The following is a 20,126-nucleotide window of genomic DNA, read 5'->3' on the forward strand; positions in this document are numbered from 1 at the left end:
TCCCTCAGGGGTTTCTAGCTTGGCCTGTAATAGTGGGCTAGTTTGAAGTCCAGGTGGGGGAGTGGATGATTGGTGTCATGCATGCATACTTCTGTGGAGTTGATTGATCAAAGTGGTTGGTATGTTGGGTTAGAGTCATACTATGGCATTTATTACTCACTCTCCTTCAAGGGTTTCTGATCTGTCTCTTAGGGCAAGTTTGAAGTGCTTGGGGGAGAGCGGATAGTTTTTGCTTGTTTTCATGGAGTTGAATTTGAGCTTCTATCCTCTCTCCAGGCTAAAGTATGTGTGCACATCAACTATGTGAAAATACCCAAATCTTGACGGCTTAAAACCGTCGAATTATGGATACATTCGACAGACTCAACTGTCGAATTGGCCCATCGAATTGGGGCTTGTCGAAAAATATTCGGCGGCTAAAAACCATAGAATTTTTATAAATTCGACGATTTTGGACCGTTGAATCTGGGATATAAACATATATTTGACGATCTATAGCCGTTGAATATTATATTTTCTACGTTTTGTGGCCGTCGAATCTGGGATTCTGCCATATTTTCGATGGCATGAGGCTGTCGAATTATTTTAAAGACCAATCAAAACTTTCATTTCGTGCCCAAATGTTTTTTTTTTCAACCTATATCTGCGAAAAAAATCACACATTTATATCTATATCCCATCCATATTGACATTCACATCCAATCCCATCCTCTCATCCCCATCCATTCACATACCATCCACACCAATTTGCATTCAATTCATAGTATCAAAGAATAATAAGATTTAAAAAAAAAAAATTTATTTATATAAGTCAAGATTTTAATCTCACATATTGGAAGAATTCTTGAGATCATTTTCACATACATCAATGGACAAAATTTGTCATCCAAAATTTTAATTTTTGGATTTGATTTAATTCTAGGAAATTAACTTGGCATTGTTGTTTTCATTTTCCCAAATGAAAACGGATCAAGGTCCTTGGAAAGCATCCGTGCTGAACTTGACTTCATCAAAGTACATGTCTTGAAGTTGCTTCTCATCGTCCCATCTAGTGCTCTGCTCTAATTACTTGGAGAATGAACATGAGATTGTTCACCTGCTCCTTTATCTGATTTAACTTTAACTCTCTGATAGAATAACACATAAGCTATTGATGTCTTGATTTCACCTCCACTAATAGGAGAAACGTGACAGTCATCAAAATGGTACCACCTGTCCCTTTCAAGTAGCTGCACATTCGATAAAACACATTACATATTCTCAATCATACACCAACAAATCCCAAATAGAAGCAGATTCTGGTTTACATCTCTTACCTTTGCATATGCAGAGTAGTGACCACCACCTAGGCTACCATAATGATTGCTGATTGCATAGATAAAATTTACCCATCTAAACAGTCCAAAATCTGAATATATAGATAAAATAAACAGTCCGAAAGCCTTTACACCCAGCCTATTTCCATATAAATTCTATATATCTCTTTTTCATTCTAATTAAAGGGATAAGTGAACGAAAAAAGCTTCCTGGTATTGCCTGGCATCACTTCACAATAAATATCATGTATTAATATGTATCTAAATAGTTCATGACTAAAACAACATACTTGTAACAAACTCCAACAAAGAATTGTCCATTATGAGAGAGAGAGAGAGAGAGAGAGAGAGAGAGAGAGAGAGAGAGAGGATACCTTCTTCAGTTGGCTAGAAATTCCTGTCTTGTCATGTTCTTCATCTCTTCAAGCTCTTTCTCATATGTGCTCAACTGAATATAAAAAGAAAAATTAAATAAATATAAAAGCTGATTTTGATCATGCTGATCTTCTATAGTTACAAAAGGAATAAAGAACCTTTACATGAGAAAACTAAACCAACTCACAGGGAAATTTATATGAGTTGAAGGACCCTAGTACTTGAGTGCAGCTAAATCATAAGCCTTAGCTGCCTTTTCTTCCATATCATGCCCACCTGCAGTACAACCAATGTTATTGATGCACAGTAACAAAAGTGGTCATATATCCCACATTCCATAATAATCTTATATTACAAAAATGATTCTTTGATATATGATCATTCAACTTAGAATCTGAAAATCAAAGAAAATTGCCTAAGCTAAGGGCCTACGTGATAAGTGCAATTCATGTAATTTTAATTAATGTTGTGTGATGAATCCTGTCATCTTCCAAATTTTCACTTTTTTCCGGAGTTATATCCATATTTAGAATTTCAAGACTTCAAAAGGCAAAGGCACCACTCTCAAGAGTCAATCACTTATGAATGCAAATCTCCCAACTAAGTCAGAATGGTAAATTTGTGTTCTCTTCAGAAGACAGAGAATAGAACAGAACTTAAAAGCTAAACAACAATAATTGGTCACATTACTACTACTACTCCTCCTACATGCAATGTACAAACACCCTCAAAGAAAACATCAATCCTACTTGCAACTCAACTAACAAGGAAGCTCACAATGGCAATCTCGACTGTCATCAAAATTGTCGAGATGAGAAGTTGAACGGTGCGGCGCAAGATGATTCAGCATAAGACCCAAATAGATCCGAACCCATCTTAGCAATGTCCCCCACATTGTCAAGATGGTTTAAAAGGGACCAGAAGGTGGACCAAAACCATTCTTTATAGACCAAGTATATGCTGAAATCATACAAAGAATAAGGTATGTGGAAGTTGACAGAGAATATAGTGCAACATGTTGTAGACACCCCATTTTTGCATCCGCCTGATTAATCAACTCGTCAACCCGATCGCAATGATTCCCAATGATGGATGTGTATTCCATTGCTTTACTTTGTTACCAGATATGTTTCAGAAATCCGGATGAGGTATCTCAAACTAACAAAACCTTAGAAACCACGCTACGCTAGGAAAATATGACTCTAGAAACATAGAAATCATCATCTTGCAGACCAAAAAGAAGCTTCACGATAAAAATCACTAAAAATTGACCGAATTACCAAAATACCCCTAACCTCAAAACAACCCTAGAGCCTACATTACGCTTAGGAAAACCCATTCAAACACATAAAATAATAAATCGAAACCAAATAAATCATTTCACCAATTTTAACAGAATTTGACAAAATTACGAAAATGCCCCTCATAAAGTTCACAATCATTTCACATAAAAATTTTCATAAATGACACAAACCAACATTCTCATTGAATTCCTTACGAAAAACCGATTCTAAAACATCCTAAAACATTAAAAACCGACTTGAAACGTGAAAAGTCCTCTCCGGGGGCAAAACGGTAATTTCATAATTTTCATAATTAAAAAATTCGAAATTAATAAATAAAATATTAAATAATTAAAGTGAAACATTTATGAAATTAATTTAAAATTTTGAACCAAAGAAATCGATCAATCGGACTCTCAAGCAAAATTGTTGAGGGTTCGTGAGATATTTCTTTAAAGACCCCTCCATTTGGGGGTCCAAGAATTAAAGAAATAATGGAAGGGGGTTCTCCAAAAATTAAAAGTAAATCAAGCAAGACTAAAGTCAAGGTATTAAAGTCAATCAAGTGAGACTAAAGTCAAAATTAAAGTCAATTAAGCAAGACTGAAGTCAAAATATTAAAAGTCAATCAATTAAGACTAAAGTCAAAACATTAAAAGTCAATCAAATAAGACCAAAAGTCATAATAGAATTCTAATTAAATAATAACTCTATCTAATAGAGTTCTAACTTAAAAACAATTCTACCTAAAATAATTCTAATTAAAACACAATTCTACCTAAAACAATTTTAACTAAAACACAACTCTAATTGAAAGATCTCTAATTAAACACTAACTCTATCCAAATCAACCCTAAAAAACATCTATAAATAGAGGTGCTCACACTCTATTTTCGTATAAAATCATAAACCCTAAGAGAAGTAGGTCTAGAAGCTCCCCTAGCCCCCCATAAACCCTAGTTTTGGAGTCCCAACTCCTTACCTAACATCCCCCCTTCAATTTTAGTCTAGAAAACACTTAAAATCCCTCCAAAAACACCCCTAATCCGCAACAAACTTGAAGAGTTCAGATTCAGAAACAAGGAGATACCTTAATCTAGGAGATCCGAAGTCAAATCCGGAGACAGAACGAAGCAAGGGAGTACAGTACAAAGAGCTCTTTTTGCCAGATCTGAGGGAGCAAAATCCTTGCTATCAGAAAGGTATGAAATTTTTTATTTTTATTTTTATCTAGGTTTTTTAGCAATGTGATATATTTGGGAAGTTAGTAGAGACCGGCTTTGGCCGGGCGGGGTTGGTGCCTAACACCTTCCAACCCCGTAACATGATCCCCGAATTCAGATTTTTTATGGTAGATTAGTTCTTGTTATCCATGTTAGAGTCAGTTTGGTTCCTAGACCACAATAACTAGGTGGCGACTCCCAAACCTCAAGGGTCAAAAGTGGATCCGTGCACCCCGCGGATCGAGGGCGCTTTCACATGTGCACAAATAATTGCACTATCTGCCCCTGATATCGTTATACCATGATAAGTTTATAGATGATTTCTGTATAGTTAATTACATGGTAACATTTGTGAAAAGTCGAAGGAAAGGAAGTTCTATCACTTATTTCTTCTAATACTTCGATAATCTGATGTGCATAACCTAAGTGCAATTGAGATTGAAACTCTACATCCCTAAGGTATGAATTAAAGAATCAATCAAGATATATGGTAGTGCAATGGTGATTACTCTTATAAAGACTACCACTAAAAGTAAAGATATTATATCCAAATGAATATCTTGGTAGGTAATAATAATTGACTCTTCAGATGAAGCAGTTTCGAAAAAGAGTTGGATGAGATAAGTTGGCTTAGAATCTCTTTTACATGTCTTCTCCCATATTCTAGTTCTTTAACAGAGTTTGGACATTTCCATCTATTTTATCATCTTTTTATAAAGAAATGGTCAGATTGAATTATTAAGATAATATTAATATTAATAAATAAATAAAATGGACTATGAAGACAATGTTTGGTTTTAAATTATGTCAAGGTGAGATGAAAATCACTAATATCTAAGTTTGATGTTAGTGCTTCTCATCAGAACAGAACACCTATAAAAGCTTGTTTAATTGTATAAAACTGAATATTTTTGGCAAATCAGTTGGTAGCATATATCAGGTTTAAGCACTTTTAATTTCTCTAATTCAAAAGCAGGGGCGGCCCCACATTCATTTACACTTTGGGGAGATAAAGTTCATGATAGTTATGATGAAAAACGGTTAGTGGTTGAATAGATCCATCTTATATGTTATCTACCCCCAATAATAATCATTAAAGTGAAGATTTAGAAGGTAGTGATGCACCATCATTGTGTCGGTTAAAATATCACTTCCAAAAGAGAATTTAGTGATTTTCAACAGGTATGAGGGCATTTTGAATATAAAACTTAAGATTTCAATAAGATACATCAATATGCAATAAATTAACTTACTGTTAACATAACTGATGTCATATTTTACATTACACCTCAAATCAGAGCCCACCAATGACAGGCCCCAAGTGAGCTAAGATCTTATAGATTTCATTCAGAGTTAAGAATTTTTGGACTAAATTCATACTACGGAAATGTTCACATACATTTCAATACATACAGAAAATCCAAAATTTACCTTTTTTTTATTTTAGCAAATAAGAACACAACTTAAGCCAACAAGTGTATAAGTTGAGGGACATTTTTCACTACAGGAAAAATTGGCTACAGCAACAACTTCTAGTGACGGTCAAAGTTTAACCGTCGCTATGGAGTGTTTATTTTCGATGGGATCAATATGTGGCAACCTCATTACGGGGTCTCTCTCTCTCTCTCTCTCTCTCTCTCTCTCTCTCTCTCTCTCTCTATTTTCCCTCAATTTGATCGTCTTTGATCTAAGAATGAGTTTATCTGTGGATTTGCAGAGAATGCAAGATAACTTGAATAAGCAGAAGGAAATTAATAATAAACTCCGGAGAGAAATTAGGTAATCCGAAGGCTTTTTTCACAAATCGTATAAAAAAAAGATAAAATTGGGGATTTTTATATATATATATATATATGGGGGGCGTTCAATGGCCAACTTTTTGGCAAAACATTTTTCAAAACATGAGTTAGAGGTTTTGGAATGGGCTGATTTTTGGTGAGGATGATCTCTATGGTGAAGAGATCATCATCACCAAAAATCAGCCCATTCCAAAACTTCTAACCCATGTTTACAAGCTGAAACATCGTGAACCGTCCATTTTTTGTAAACTGTTTTTGATGGGATTAGAAGTTTTGGAATGGGCTGATTTTTGGTGAGAATGATCTCCTCACCGTAGAGATCATCCTCACCAAAAATCAGCCCATTCCAAAACCTCTAACCCATGTTTTGAAAAATGTTTTGCCAAAAAGTTTGCTAAAAAGTTTGCCCTTGAACAAAATATGGAAAGTTCACTGCAGACTGTTCGTGATCGAAAGGTAAGAGTTCTTATTTGCAAGGATCTGTGTGAGTTCTTGAAACTATATTTCTTTCTCCTCGCAGATCAAGAAATAAATGTAGATGCAGAAAACACCAATTAAAGCATTAAATATTTGTAAACTCTGATCTCCTGCCATTTACAAACTTCATCTGGTGATTTTTGGATAAATTTCCAGTGAATTTTTTGAACTTGGATCTCTTCCAATCGAATTCAAACAAATGAACCTTTCTGATTTCATTAGAAGATTTGGAGGTGTTTCTGCAAAAACCCCTTTTGGACAATTTTTTATGGTAATAATCGTTAATCTTTGTGGCCTTGGGCCTTAATCATGTAACCTAACAAGGATTAATCTTCATTATTGTGTAAAACAGTTTCAGGTGATCTCCACTCAGATTGAGATAAAATTAATGAAATAATGGGTCCATGGCTAATAGTTTGGATTGTCTCCATAATTAAATTTCCATTCCAGTTGAGCTATAATGGTATTTTCATTATAGCCAAAATTTGTTTTTGGTATTGGTTACGGATCATCTTCTAATTTAATACTCTCAATTCCTTTGTAACAGGATAACATGGAGTGCTGGCACACGAGTTCTTAAGCGATACACGTCACTGTCTTCAGTCACTATGATATCTTTCACTATGTGAAAAAGGCCCATATTTGACGGTCTTAGCCCGTCAAATTTTGAGAAATTTGACGGACCCTACCATCAAATATGCCCGTCAAATATTCTCTTGTAGAATTTTTTTTTTGACGGCCCTAGACTATCAAATTATTGGATAATGGATTTAAAAAAACAGAACCTGATTGCAAGTGTTCATATCCAACATTACTATCTCAATTTGCTTTCTTTTTAGCTTTTCTCTCATTCTTTATAAAACATTCACAACTTATACACTCCTTTAATTTGGGACAATATTCAACCTTTGTTGGTGAACAAACCATCTCAATTGATTTTTTCTTAATGTACAGCATATTGGTACTAGAAAAATAAAATCTTCGTAACATTTCAAATATGAAAGAAAAATCACTCGATAAACTACACAACATAATAAGAAATCTATGTATCCTTCTCAACATAACAAAAATTGTTCCTAGTAGCAGCCATCTCTCTCTCTCTCTCTCTAGATGGGGCAGGGTGGGACATCAAGGGTAGTTCCTGCTTGAAGTTGGCCCCATCCTATAAGTCGCCAATGCTTCTCAACCCATCGGCTGAGGGCAACCTTCTCCCCTTTGCTAGTGCACACGGGTGACGTGAGTTGCAGCTTAGCAAGATCATTCGTTACAGCAATAACTCGAGCACCTGTTGACACAGACCTAATGTTCAACATCAGGATCTCACCTTTAGCCAGCTTTGAGACGTTTCCTTGCCTCTCTGTACCCTTGGTTCTGACTCCAAGAAGCCGTCAAAGAAGGAAAAAGTTCACCTAAAAAAGTTGGAGAGCAAGAACAAAGTCATTCATCATTATTCATATTTTACAAGGCACACACAGAATAACATAATGATCTCAGTGAAATAGATGGAACAACAATCTTTTGCTTCTTGGTTTCACTGGTTTCGACATTTTGTCCAACCTGCCCTAATTGATAACGGGCAACATGGATAAAATAATTTATTTGAAGAAATAACTGCTTAGACGACGAACCCTGATATATTTACAACTACACACAAAGTCAAGGTGCAGAATCAAGGAGTCAGGACAAAACTCCATCTACTTGGATGTTGACCAAACCATTTATTTCAGCCTTTGTGCAGTAAAAGAAAACTAGATTCATGTACAAACCAAATGGTCTAGCAAAGAATATACAAGTTGTTTATGCCTTCAATCTATCAAGTTGCTTTTGGACAAAAACAGTAGTTTTGATGGGGACCTAACTGTTAGCACGTCAACAAATTCATCACATTCCGTCATGTCCCACACATGAGAAGATACAGATGCAGAATAGTAAAAGTAATTTTGCAGGTTCAGCTTCTTACCTTGAGTTCAACAAAAACTTCCGGGAGTGACCCAACCTCCCCAAGAACTTGACCCACCAGCCTATCATGTGTTAAAGTGGGGTTCATGGTGGTGCCAATCTCAATGAGACCTATCAGCACGTGTTAACGTGGGGTTCATGTTTAATTGTGTATTGCTTTCCAGCCCCACCATTGTCTAAAATACTTCGCGAATTGTTTCGTTATATATTTCCAACATAGATGCCTACAAATTTTTAAAAGAAAAAAAGGTTAACCTGCATTAATATATCTACACCACAGGCATGCATTTATTTAATCAAATGTACAGAAAAAGATTCAACTGTAAAAATTAAATGGGTAACCTGCATCTTGTATTTCCAGCCCTGGGATGCCGATATTTCTATTTTCATAATCGAAAGAAAGAGAGAAAGATAATAGCAACTTAAACATAGTGACTAGGATCTATTGTCATACCTGCTAATCGAGAAAAGTTGCAATGTCTGTTGGGTGGATATTTTCAACATTAAATGAACAAAGAACAGCACAGCGGACAGTTTGTGAAGGAACAGGGCCATATACGTGGATATTGGGAAGAGCACGCAGGTTTTCATAGAGATAACTAGCCAGTTTAGTCTGTAAAACAAAGATAACATAAGGCCAGAAACCAGTTTAAGAACATAGACTGACATCCAACCCGGCGGATTTTTACCTTGTAAAAGGAATTATTTACTAGGTGTTGAGTTGCATTCATCGCACACAAAGATAATAAAACCTAATCCCAAAGAATATCTAAAGTTGAGATGGGATGAGGATGAAACTCAAACATAAGCCAAAATCGCATCGATCAGCCCATGGTTAACTCAATGAGCTACATCAAAAAGCCGAATGGAGTATTCTTTCGGTGTTGTCCAAGTCTCTTGGTTTCCATTTTGAATCACATGCCCCCCTGGTAATAAGAAACACAGGTGTATATTGTTGTTGCATGAATGGCCATTTACAATTTCATCTGACAAGTAACAAGAATGCATAGTCGATGAAGATTATAATGATAAGGATTGCTTTGAAGGATAGTCCAAACAATCTAATGACGTACCTGATCTGGATATAGTTGGGAAGTCGCAATGTCTAAAAGAGATGGAATCAAAATGGGATACAATAGCAGATGCTATATTGGCTGGGCCATCAACATGGTGGCAATGCTCAAAACAGATTGATTTTTATTTATAGTTATTGCCCTTGAGTGATTTGAAGTGTTCTAAGGTGATTGTCATCATGTTCATTTTTTCTCTTTTATCTGTTGTCATTGCCCTCAAATACTAAGATATCATTGTTACTTCATGAGTAACCCTTTCGAAGGAAGTAGTGTTTAGAGGGAGCCAATTCTACCCAAAAGACCCAAATCTTGGTTGTGGTCCATTTTAATTTCAAGGACCCGATTGACAATCAGCACAGGTATGAGTCTATTTGTACCTGGTTTCTGGCACATTGATCACTTACAAAGTAGAACAATGCCGCGATTTTGGATCCAATATATAATGGAGGGATCAATAAGAAACATTGTTTTGAAAATCCTTCAAAACAGGGGAAGCTCTTAAATGTCCTTCAACATTTAAATGCTGTCATGTTTAGGTCTTCCTAAGTTATGAAAATCTGCATAACCAAAATAATACTTCAGATAAGCAAAGGTGGAAGATGTATTTAGCTTGACCAAGTAGATAATTCAATCCACAACTGAAAAAGTAAACAGTGATTTCTTGATATACAAATTATGTGACATAGTAAATGTATTGTCCAAGGAAAATATGTACATTCTTACAACTGATGGCAGTCACAGACCTGTGTGAGGCATTATAGATCGTCCAAAATATCTTAATGAAATATGACCATTACCCAATACGAACCGTAATTGACCCCCGACACCTATGTGAATCCCAAATCAAAGCGCACAATGCCACAAAGTTATTAAAAATTATTCCACTAGAATGTTGGAATTGTGACTACAATAAATATTTTTTTCATAGTGTACTGCTCCCAAAAGAACAAAAATTAATGTTCAAATTCAACCCTATTGTAGTTGTCAAGTAGCTTACTCCAAGACTACAAAAAATACTTGTATGATCCATAAAAGGCATAGACAAACGTCCAACATTCAAAAACTTGCTTACAAAGAAAACCAATTCCATAATCACTTTAAAATAAATTATGTAGATCTCTTTGGATGGAACCAAAAGGAGTTAGATTTCGGTCACTGTCGTTTCAAATTTATTTTTCAATACCACAACTTTGGTGACACTGACAAAAGGTGTAATAAATTTGATAACATGCATATCATTGCTTGAGAATATTTTTTAGGTCCATTTCTTCATTAACCAACACTAACAGCGTGTGGATACACTTTTCAAAACAAAAATGGAAAATGAGAGCAGTCGGCAGCACAATGTCAAGGAAAACATTTCTAATATTACAATGACTATATCTTGGTGTACTTTTTATAGTGCAATCTATACCTTAATGGATGGATCCCTTTTCCCCCAAATTAGATTGCCAATTTTGGGAATCCTCTTGTCAAGCATAATCCATATTAGGCTTAGACCACCACCTACAATTCAATCCCTTGAAAATCAACCATCCAAACCGTGATAGTGCTACATGAAAAAAAAAGGGGTTGATTCGACTCCAAGGACTGTCAAATTTGTTTGGATTTAGCCAAATTCAAAGGACATTGGCATGGAGTTTACCCCTTTTTCACGTAGTGTAGTTAGGATTTTTGGACTTCTAGGTAAAGAGTGACGATTTATTGGAACTGGTGTAGAATTCATGGAAGAAGAGGCATTAAGCTCCCCTCTTTACTATTAGAGTTTGGTAGAATATTCAAGTATATGCACCTATTAGACTCCAATGTTTACAAGTTGGGTCATGTTGAAAAAGTTGAAATCATTTGTTTTTTGAGCGGTATTATATTATTATTGATTATTTTCAGGAAGAGAGAACTAAGAGTCACAAGATAGATCAACCAGAAAGTGATAGAAGGTGTTTTTCTTTGCAAGTTCAAATGTTATCATCTTATTTAAATGTCTAAAAGAAACAGAGTTATTGGAAATTGAAATCAGAAACATCTCCATGCACCAAATAATTTATAGAAACACATAATTGGGTTTAAATTGGTATGCTAGGAATTATTTTAAAATCGTATAAAAGACTGCGAAACTCTAAAACAGAAGTCACGAGCTGGAGCCAATGTTGTAGGGGTGTAAAGCTAGATTAAGAAGGAAGAGTTTAAAAATTCAATAAGAGTGCAAAGTTTAGCATGTGGGCATTTATGGCATTCATATGGCGATTAGTACCTACCTGCATGTAAAGCAGCTCGATGGTTCCACCATTTCAAGTGAGTAGCATGTTAAGCACATCAACAACTTGGCAGTTGCGGAACCACGAAGACCAATCTTTGAGGATTTCTACGATTAAAAGAATCTTAGCTAATTAAACTTCCTTACCAAATCAATTATCAAAATCAGAAGACCAAGCAAAATAGAGTCAAAGACAGGACACTAAAAACAAAAAGAACTTACCCATGTAGGTTCAAGACCCATCAGGCTGCAGGCTCGTGCTGCCACTCCAAGGCAACCATGAGAAATTGCAACGATTCCAATGGAATCCGGAACAAGTTATGCAAATCAAAACAGAATTAAAAATTAAAATAGTGTAGGAAAAATTACAAATAATACAAACATAAACTCTCATCAGCAACATACAAAAAGATCATCATAAAGCACAAGAAAAATAAAACAACGCAACATGCATTCCCACTAACCCTGCAGGGCTAGCATCCCTTGGTGGATGTTGAGGTGTCAAATGGTATTCACTACTAGTCACCAACGAGTCACAACCTAAAATTGCTTGTTACATGCTTAATCTTCCAAATCTTTAAATTGATTTGTAGCACTCTTTCGTATTGAAAAAAAAAATTGTTCATAGAAATCTAGGATCCATCAATCATAGAAATTTGTTCCAAATAACAGCCCATTGACAGCCCAAATAACAGCCTTGCATACTCCTTTAATCAAATTGTAGAACTTGTAAAGAAATGCCACACAACAAGGTCATTTTTAACTATGGATATTTTGCTTACAAAAAATAACAATAAGAACACAAACAGCCCAATAAAAAATAAAAAAATTGCATTCCACCTTCATTACACAGCTTGTCAATCTCCAATTTTCTAGGCTTAGTTAATATATTTCCTACACATAAGGTTCACAAATTTCATCATTATTCTGGTAGTAAATTAACATAAATATCTTCAAGAAGTTATTATAAATAAAACTAATTAAGCCACTGATTATTTCGATCCACATACCTCAGATTTGTCATCATGAAAGGCTCCGATCTTGAATCTTCTTTTCCACCTCAAAATACATTTCAAAAGAGTAGCTGCCAAAGAAACTCCAGTACTAATGCTCAAGTCAAGAAGTGGAATTATGATTTCTAAATTGGAAATTGAACAAATAATTAAGTACCTAAAACATGCTTAAACAAACCTATTTATATTTTATAGACTTTCGGCCCTCATCCTTAATGAGACCAAACATTCAAGTGGTTTTTTCACCTATTACTTCATTATATTAGTAGCTAGCAGCAGACCATTCTAATCATAAGGTTGCGATCACAGATTTTACAGAAGGAAATTTTAATTTAAATGGTTGAAACTCAAATCAAATGAGTTTAACTCAAACTACTTCAATCTTTAGTGGATTAATGGAAGAACTAAAGTCCTAACAATATCAAAACACTCAGATCTATAAAATCTTTGGGATCTATAATCAAATGTTTATCTATTCTTAAATTTTTCTTCATGAAGCAAAATAAACGCATTTGGAAAATAAAAAATCAAAACTAATATATTTTGTGAAATTAGGAACCCTAGATTTCATCTTCAACAATTTGAACAGGGTTATGGATCTACCAACAAGAGAGAGAGAGAGAGATAGACTCACCTTAAAATTCAACAGAGAAATTTCAAGAGGTTAATGGCTTCTTCTTCACTCCATCGTTCCAATGTTGAGAGATCGAGAGATAACTTCGACAAATCAGAGAGAGAGAGAGAGAGAGAGAGAGAGAGAGAGTGAGTGATCAAATACAGAGAGAGATCGAGGGTGAGATGAGATCAAGGGAGACGGAGAGATGAGATCGAGAAAGATCGATCGAGAGTGACACACAAAGTGAGAGAGAGAGAGAGAGAGAGAGAGAGAGAGAGAGAGAGAGAGAGAGAGGGAGGGAGTGAGACTTGCAATCGCAGCAGTGAGAGAGAGAGAGAGAGACTTGCAATGGCAGCAGAACGGGTTTAATGGGAGAAAAACCATGAAATTCGTGGTCCAATGACCGCGGAATTTGAGTCGTAAAATTCGTCGGGCCTTCCCTAACAAATTTTTTTGTCAAATTTTGTAGTTTTCACGTAGTGTTTATTTCATATAATACAGAACAATTTTTCACTGCATTTGAATTCTGTAGCGAAATTTCCAGATTATGTGTTTTGAGAAATATATGGATCTAATATTATTTGTACAATGACTCCTTGGACAAAAATATGAACCTTCACTATAGGAAAAGAGGGCTATAGCAACAAATTTAAGGGACGGTCAAATGTATAGAGTCATATTATCCTCACTCAGACTCACTCTTTCACTGACTCACTCTCACTCTCTCTCGTAAGTAGGAGCGGTGAACAGGAGCATGGCGCTAGCATGATCACTAACTACCCTATGAACCCGCAGTACAAAGGCTCCTAGAATTATTAATGTGTTTCACGGTAATACATATTGGATATTTATGTATCTATAGTCTAGAGAAAAAATTCCAATTGAATTGGGATGTTTTTCACAGCTGGTATCATTTGTTTCTACATGAGTCATTTTCAAGGAATCACTGGAGGAAACTGATCCAATATCTCATTTAGGGAAGCAAATTATGTTGCGCTTACAGATCATCTTGCCTCTTCTTTCTAATTTCCTTCATCCTATATGAATCCGATCTCCTCCCATTCTGTGCTCAGCCAGCATTAGTTGAGGTTGGGGAGAGAAATTAGCAATGAAATATTTTCACCATTGAGTCTTTTAAAGTAAAGTGTATGCCCCCAAATCCTCAAATTATGATTGGACCATTCACCAAACACAGTTCTTAACTATCAACATTGTGACTGAATTTTCAAAAAAAATTGATGAATTAAGTCAATTTTTGCTTGCTCAGTGGCATCCAAGTCATTTGACCTTATTCCATGTCAAAATCTTGTTGAATGAGGAAACCGATTCACATTGGGAAACTTGCTCAGTGGCATCATTCTGACTTGTTGGCATTGTATGTTATGAAGCTTGTGAGATCATTTTGTAGATCATCAAGTGAAAAAAGTGGTATATTTTACTTCCTTATTCCTTGTTTGTGCTCCTATACCACTGACCTAATAAATTTAGTCTTTATGATACTCTTCACATGCATATTAGATTAAAGGGGTGTAAATTTTATCCACAATTTTTGTTGCATTAAAAGTTAGTGGCTTTGGCAATTTCACCTTTTTTTTTATACGAGAAAAAAAAATCCAAGTTTTGTTACTTTAGCCTTACTTCTTTCTTCTGTTGCATGTGTGGCGGAGGATCCCTTTGAATATGTTGGTTCCATACTTGTAAACATCTCGAAAATGGAAGCAGGAAGGAAATTTCTAATGCTATTTAGTTCATTCCTCTTTCAAATTTCTTGATTTCTTTGGGCACACAGGAGGCAAAATCAGCAACCCTTGAAGCAAAGGCTAGATCTAAGATGGGAAATGTAAGCCTTTTTTTTTCCCCTATCTATCTTCCCTTTTGTTGGAAATACAATTGTCTATCTTATAAAATAGTCACTCATATTTGTATCATACAAACTCTTGTTTGACACATGCTTTCTGCTTCTTTTGATGTATGGGATTCTTTTTTGGTATGTGACCAACTTTTGATATGACTCGATGAAAATTCTTGATGGAAGTTATATGTTTCACAGTAATCCGGGACATTCATTTTCTTCCGGAGTTACATTAGCAAAGCTTGCTGCTGTTACGATGGATGAACAGGGCAATGAAACTTTTGATACCAGTGATGCACTGGATAAGTTGCGGAAGGTTAGTTTGAATTCTTGTTAAGGAAAATATCTCGTTTTCTAGTAATGGTCAGAACTGTTTAAACATGCGATATAATATATATACATATATTGGTAATCATAAATTATAAAGAGCAAGGAAGAACTAGTAAAATCCAAGGAGGTCGAAAAGACCTGCTAAAGTAAAACAAAACATTAGAAACACTAGTCTAGCTATTGCTTCAAGCAATATTGTTATTTTGTTATATCACTATCTTCAAGAATATGCTACAGTTAGTGGTCTAGAATTTTTTTAATCTTTAAATAATGTGTATTTTTTCCATTTATTTTATTTTATTTTTCTGCTTTGAGTAAAGTGACCTCATGAAGCGCTACTCATTAAAACTGTCCCATTTAACTTATAGTCTTAGTTGCATATTGCATTTCCTAACAGATTTTGATTACCTGCTTATTAGGCACTCTTGGCCAGTCCTTTTTTGGTTCCTTGTCCTTCTTTCATTTGACATTAGCTTGGCATATTATCCTTGAATTCAAATTTGTTTTTCTTATATGATTTAAGAACAAGGGAAGATTGGATGATCTGAAAACTCTTGCATTATTCTAGATCTTTTTTTTTTCTTCAGATTATTAGCATGATTCTTCTTTTATTCCATGTGTCACAAATTGTTTAGGTGGGTTTCTAATATGCTCTTTCTCAGGTTTCACGCATTTAGCATTTGCTTTCAGATATGAGGCAGGGATCACTAAATGTCCAATTGATGGTAATTTAGTCCCCCTTGGTGCTCTTATTACAATTGTACAAAAGGGACTTCAATATCTTGAGATGGAAGCGAACTTGAGTAATGTGAGTGTGCTTAATTCATTGATAAATGATATTTTACATTCTTCTTATGTTTCTTAGAGCATTTTATACTGTATCCTCTAGAGTTTTATGCTGATCGATGCTTGTTTTAAGCTTTCCAGGGTGATGAAGATGTGGATGACGGCTTCTCCTTTCTTCAACCTTTATATGTGTGTGTGTGTATCTTTGCATGCGCGTGTGTGTATGTGTGAGTTGGATTCTGTGAGAATTTGTATCAGTCGGTATAATAGTAGCACAATGAGATCTAATAGAGGGCATTTAGGTCTTTTCATATTGATAGTTGGGGTAGGTCATCAATTTCAAAATATAGGGGTATCTCCAATATTCAGCAATACATGAGGGGGCTGGTGTAAATTCAAATTTTTTTTTTCAAAAGCTTTTATAGCGACAGCCAAAACCGTAGCTGAAGCTGAAGAGTAAAATTTTTTTTTTCAAAAAAAAACTACCCTATAGCGACGGCCAATAGCGACTGTCGCTATAAGTCTTGTACCTAACGACGTTTCCTTCAATTGTTGGCCGTCGATATAACATTTAGCGATGGGACAATTAGCGACGACTATCAACGGCCTCCCTGACTGTCGCTAGATGCTATTGCGACGGTATTGTGTACCTATAGCGACGGTCGAGACCGTCGCTATAACCCTATTTTACTGTAGTGTTGGTGAGGATTATCTCATCACAGAATAAGCACATATTTTCTAGTCTACTATGCTTGGAAAGTTGAGCGAAAATACAGCATTACGTGTTATTCTAATCTCCAATTTTTCCAATTCAATCATGATTTCAGTTTTTAATAAAAATAACTAAAACCCAATAACCAATATAAATAAATGAAAGCAAAATCAAACTTATAATGAGTTGAGATAACAAGTAATAGTATATTTAAATGGCTAAATCAGACCATATATCAACATTACAAATCCAACACTGGAAAATTCAAATTTCAACTTTCACTTTCGTTCTAACTAGTAGAAAGTTCATTAGAGTTTCATTGTAAAACATGTCTCAGACCTAAAGTTACAGTTCAGTCAAAATGCAGCTGTGTCCCTCTAATTTTGAATATTGCCTATTTAATGATCATGATTCCACTTTTTACTAGAAATAAGTAAAACCCAGGTCAATCAAAGCCTATATCGAGATGAGATAAATACCGAAGTCAGACCATATATCAAGTGTTCCAATTCAGAGTTTGGTCAAGTATTCCAATTTATACATTTGAATATATGTAACGATACTCAATCTCCAAGTAACCAAATGCAGCCGAATCTTGATAAAAAAAGATGCAAATTACTAAATGCCTTAGAATATATATATATATATATATATATATTCTCAAAGAAAGTACACAAATCTCAAATAGCGAAGTCCCAAAAAAAACCTCTACATGAGTAAATGTTGTGTGAAATTTGTTGAGAAAAACATTATTCAACTAATCTCACTTAACACTCACAGCTCGTAAATGTAAGAAAATTACCATATTTCTATTCAACAAAGTAGACAATAAAAAGTGGTGAACTTGACATTATAACGTGAATAGGATTTTTTGTCTTTTCACTCACGACCCAATAGTGTTCTACCCATTTTTTGAAAAACCAACAAAGTTGACAGAGAGCTCCAAAAATAGACCCTTAACGAACTAAACTCAAATCAAAGAAACTACATTCATATCATCTAAACTAAATTCATAGAAAAATGCATCCAATTAGATTTCTCCAATTTTATATCCAAATTTATCAGAAAAGCTCCAAAAACAACTATAAATCACCATCAAAACATAATAATTAGAGAATATTTAAGTGAAAAATAGAAGTAGTAGAGAAACTAGAATAAAAATATAAGAAATAAAAAGAAGTGAAGATGACCTACTGGAAAATTAGGGTTTTTACAGAAAAATCTTCTAATAACTCTACGATTAGAAGTTCATTTTAGCACAAATAAGGTCGGTAAACTAGATTAAAGCATCTAAAACAGAATTTCAACAAGATTAAACTGAAATTATTGTTTGGAGAGGCATTCGAGTAAAAGTACCTCTTAAAAGGCTAAAACGAGGTAAGAAGAAAATTTGATTTGTAGAAACACTAAAGATTTCTGGATTTGAAGCAGATCAAAAATCTATCGACGAAGTGATCGATCAATCGATCGGTTTGATCAATCAGTGTTCTCGAATGCCTCTTGAATGTCTGGTTTGATTGGTGTTCTCGAATGCCTCTCGAATGTCTGGTTTGATCGGTGATTGGTGTTCTTGAATGCCTCTCCAAAGTCTGCTCGAATGCCTCTCCAAAGTCTGATTTGGTAAGAAATTCATAATCGAAAGGGATTTGTGAGTGTAGATCGAAGAGGGAGATTGAGAAGAAATTCAGAGTCAAGTAGATCGAAGAGGGAGATTGAGAAGAAGAAATTTCGAAAGGGTTTTATCTGTTCGTTATTTTCCTTGAGAAGGAAAATCGAAACTGTTGTATAAAAATAAAAAATAAAAATAAAAATAAAAATAAAAATAAAAAACCGGTGGGTCGTTGGGCTGGGGTTGTCGAATAATTGTGTTGGGCTTAAGTGCGGGCTTTGGGCAGACGAATATAAATGTGAAATTTGGGCTATCAAATTTAACGCTAAATAAGTGCAGAATTTGAGCTTTTTTGACGTAGTGATCTCTCTTGTTATGCTTTAAAAAAAAAAAAAAAAAGAAGAGTCGTGCTGGAGTGACCTCATGATTGTACCTTATATCGTACATCCTGACATGAATGTGTATAGGAATCATAGATGCTTTTTCACTCTTATCTTGATGTAAAACATCTAACGTACAATCTTGAGGTCACTTCAGCATTATTCAAAAAATAATAATTATAGAATGAGTAAATAAATGTAATCTAATCTATTTAGCAATCATGAGAGAGTGTGTCACATTACATAATTTCCAATGCATCATTATTGATGACATGTTATCAATCCACATGCATTTCAGTATGTCACTGAAGAAAACCTGGGGTGATCAAATAATTTGAAAGAAGAATAAGACCACATATCAACTTAAACTAGATGGGACGACCCGGAAATTAAAATAAATAGATTGCCTTTTTGAGCCCAAAACAAACACAATATAGGCTATATTCTGGGCTGTATCATTGACCATTGGCTCCTTTTGGGTCTTAAATGATCTCATTTTGGAAACCTTCCTAGGCTCTATTATTGTTCTCATTCGATAGAACTCAAGTAATTCAATTCAGGACGCAGGAATTTAGTTGTCGGGATGATTCATGGGCTTTTGGGTAGTTGATTTTATTGGTCCTGAGGTTGAGTATGTGAATAGACTTAGGGATTTGGGCTTTAAAGGTTTGCGGCCCACAATCTTAAGAGAGAGAGGATGGAGGGTTGTCTTCCCATTCCTTTTTTTTTATGTGGGTGGGGGGGGTGGTTTGAAGTTTGTCTTCCCATTGACAACCTTAATAACATAGGATTAAGAGTCTGACTAATTTTACTAACATAATAGGGAAAAAAGGCCTTACTAAGACTCTACCACCATCAAAAAGACCTTGAGATACGTAAAAAAAAAGACCTTGAGATCTTTGTCCTTGTATATCCTGAATCAAATGATCTATGGTTCTGTGAAGGAAGCAAATAAAGAGTGTACAAAAAAAAGAGTTAGACTATCGTGACTCAATTCTAAAATATCAGCTAGTCCTAAACTCCTAATTCAAAATTCAAATTCATTTCATCCAAATCTAATCAATCACAA

The 20,126-nt window shown here is 34.9% G+C and overlaps 1 protein-coding gene and 2 long non-coding RNA genes across 19 annotated transcripts; 1 reads left to right on the forward strand and 2 right to left on the reverse strand.

The window, feature by feature from the left end:
• Positions 1-818: 818 nt before the first annotated feature.
• LOC147395544 (uncharacterized) lies at positions 819-18,834 on the reverse strand. Of its 2 annotated transcripts, XR_015180707.1 has the most exons (5): positions 18,425-18,834; positions 1,879-1,967; positions 1,691-1,764; positions 1,317-1,408; positions 819-1,229 (listed from the first exon to the last, which is right to left on the reverse strand). It is a non-coding gene; the product is annotated as an uncharacterized LOC147395544 (long non-coding RNA). The 2 variants fall into 2 exon arrangements; XR_015180706.1 differs by lacking the exon at positions 18,425-18,834 and having other exon boundaries at positions 1,879-2,697.
• Positions 7,439-13,817, reverse strand: LOC147395545 (uncharacterized). Of its 16 annotated transcripts, none has more exons than XR_015180471.1 (8): positions 13,407-13,817; positions 12,951-13,018; positions 12,770-12,843; positions 11,982-12,653; positions 11,761-11,867; positions 8,887-9,045; positions 8,434-8,656; positions 7,439-7,882 (listed from the first exon to the last, which is right to left on the reverse strand). XR_015180471.1 is itself a non-coding variant. In XM_086450285.1 (5 exons), the coding sequence occupies exons 2-5, from the start codon at positions 12,000-12,002 to the stop codon at positions 7,879-7,881; spliced, it is 291 nt and encodes a 96-aa protein (XP_086306411.1). In that variant the 5' UTR covers positions 12,003-12,653; positions 12,770-12,944; the 3' UTR covers positions 7,439-7,878. The 16 variants fall into 16 exon arrangements, 1 of the variants encoding a protein (XP_086306411.1); XR_015180468.1 differs by having other exon boundaries at positions 12,770-12,863; XR_015180477.1 differs by lacking the exons at positions 12,951-13,018; positions 13,407-13,817 and adding exons at positions 9,122-9,358; positions 10,249-10,332 and having other exon boundaries at positions 12,770-12,944.
• LOC147395546 (uncharacterized) lies at positions 14,031-16,557 on the forward strand. Its single transcript, XR_015180693.1, has 4 exons — positions 14,031-15,228; positions 15,439-15,556; positions 16,233-16,378; positions 16,498-16,557. It is a non-coding gene; the product is annotated as an uncharacterized LOC147395546 (long non-coding RNA).
• Positions 18,835-20,126: the final 1,292 nt, after the last annotated feature.

Source organism: Akebia trifoliata, chromosome 8 (genome assembly GCF_017979445.1).
Source record: "Akebia trifoliata isolate Shusen 1 chromosome 8, ASM1797944v1, whole genome shotgun sequence".
Taxonomy (NCBI): Eukaryota; Viridiplantae; Streptophyta; class Magnoliopsida; order Ranunculales; family Lardizabalaceae; genus Akebia; species Akebia trifoliata.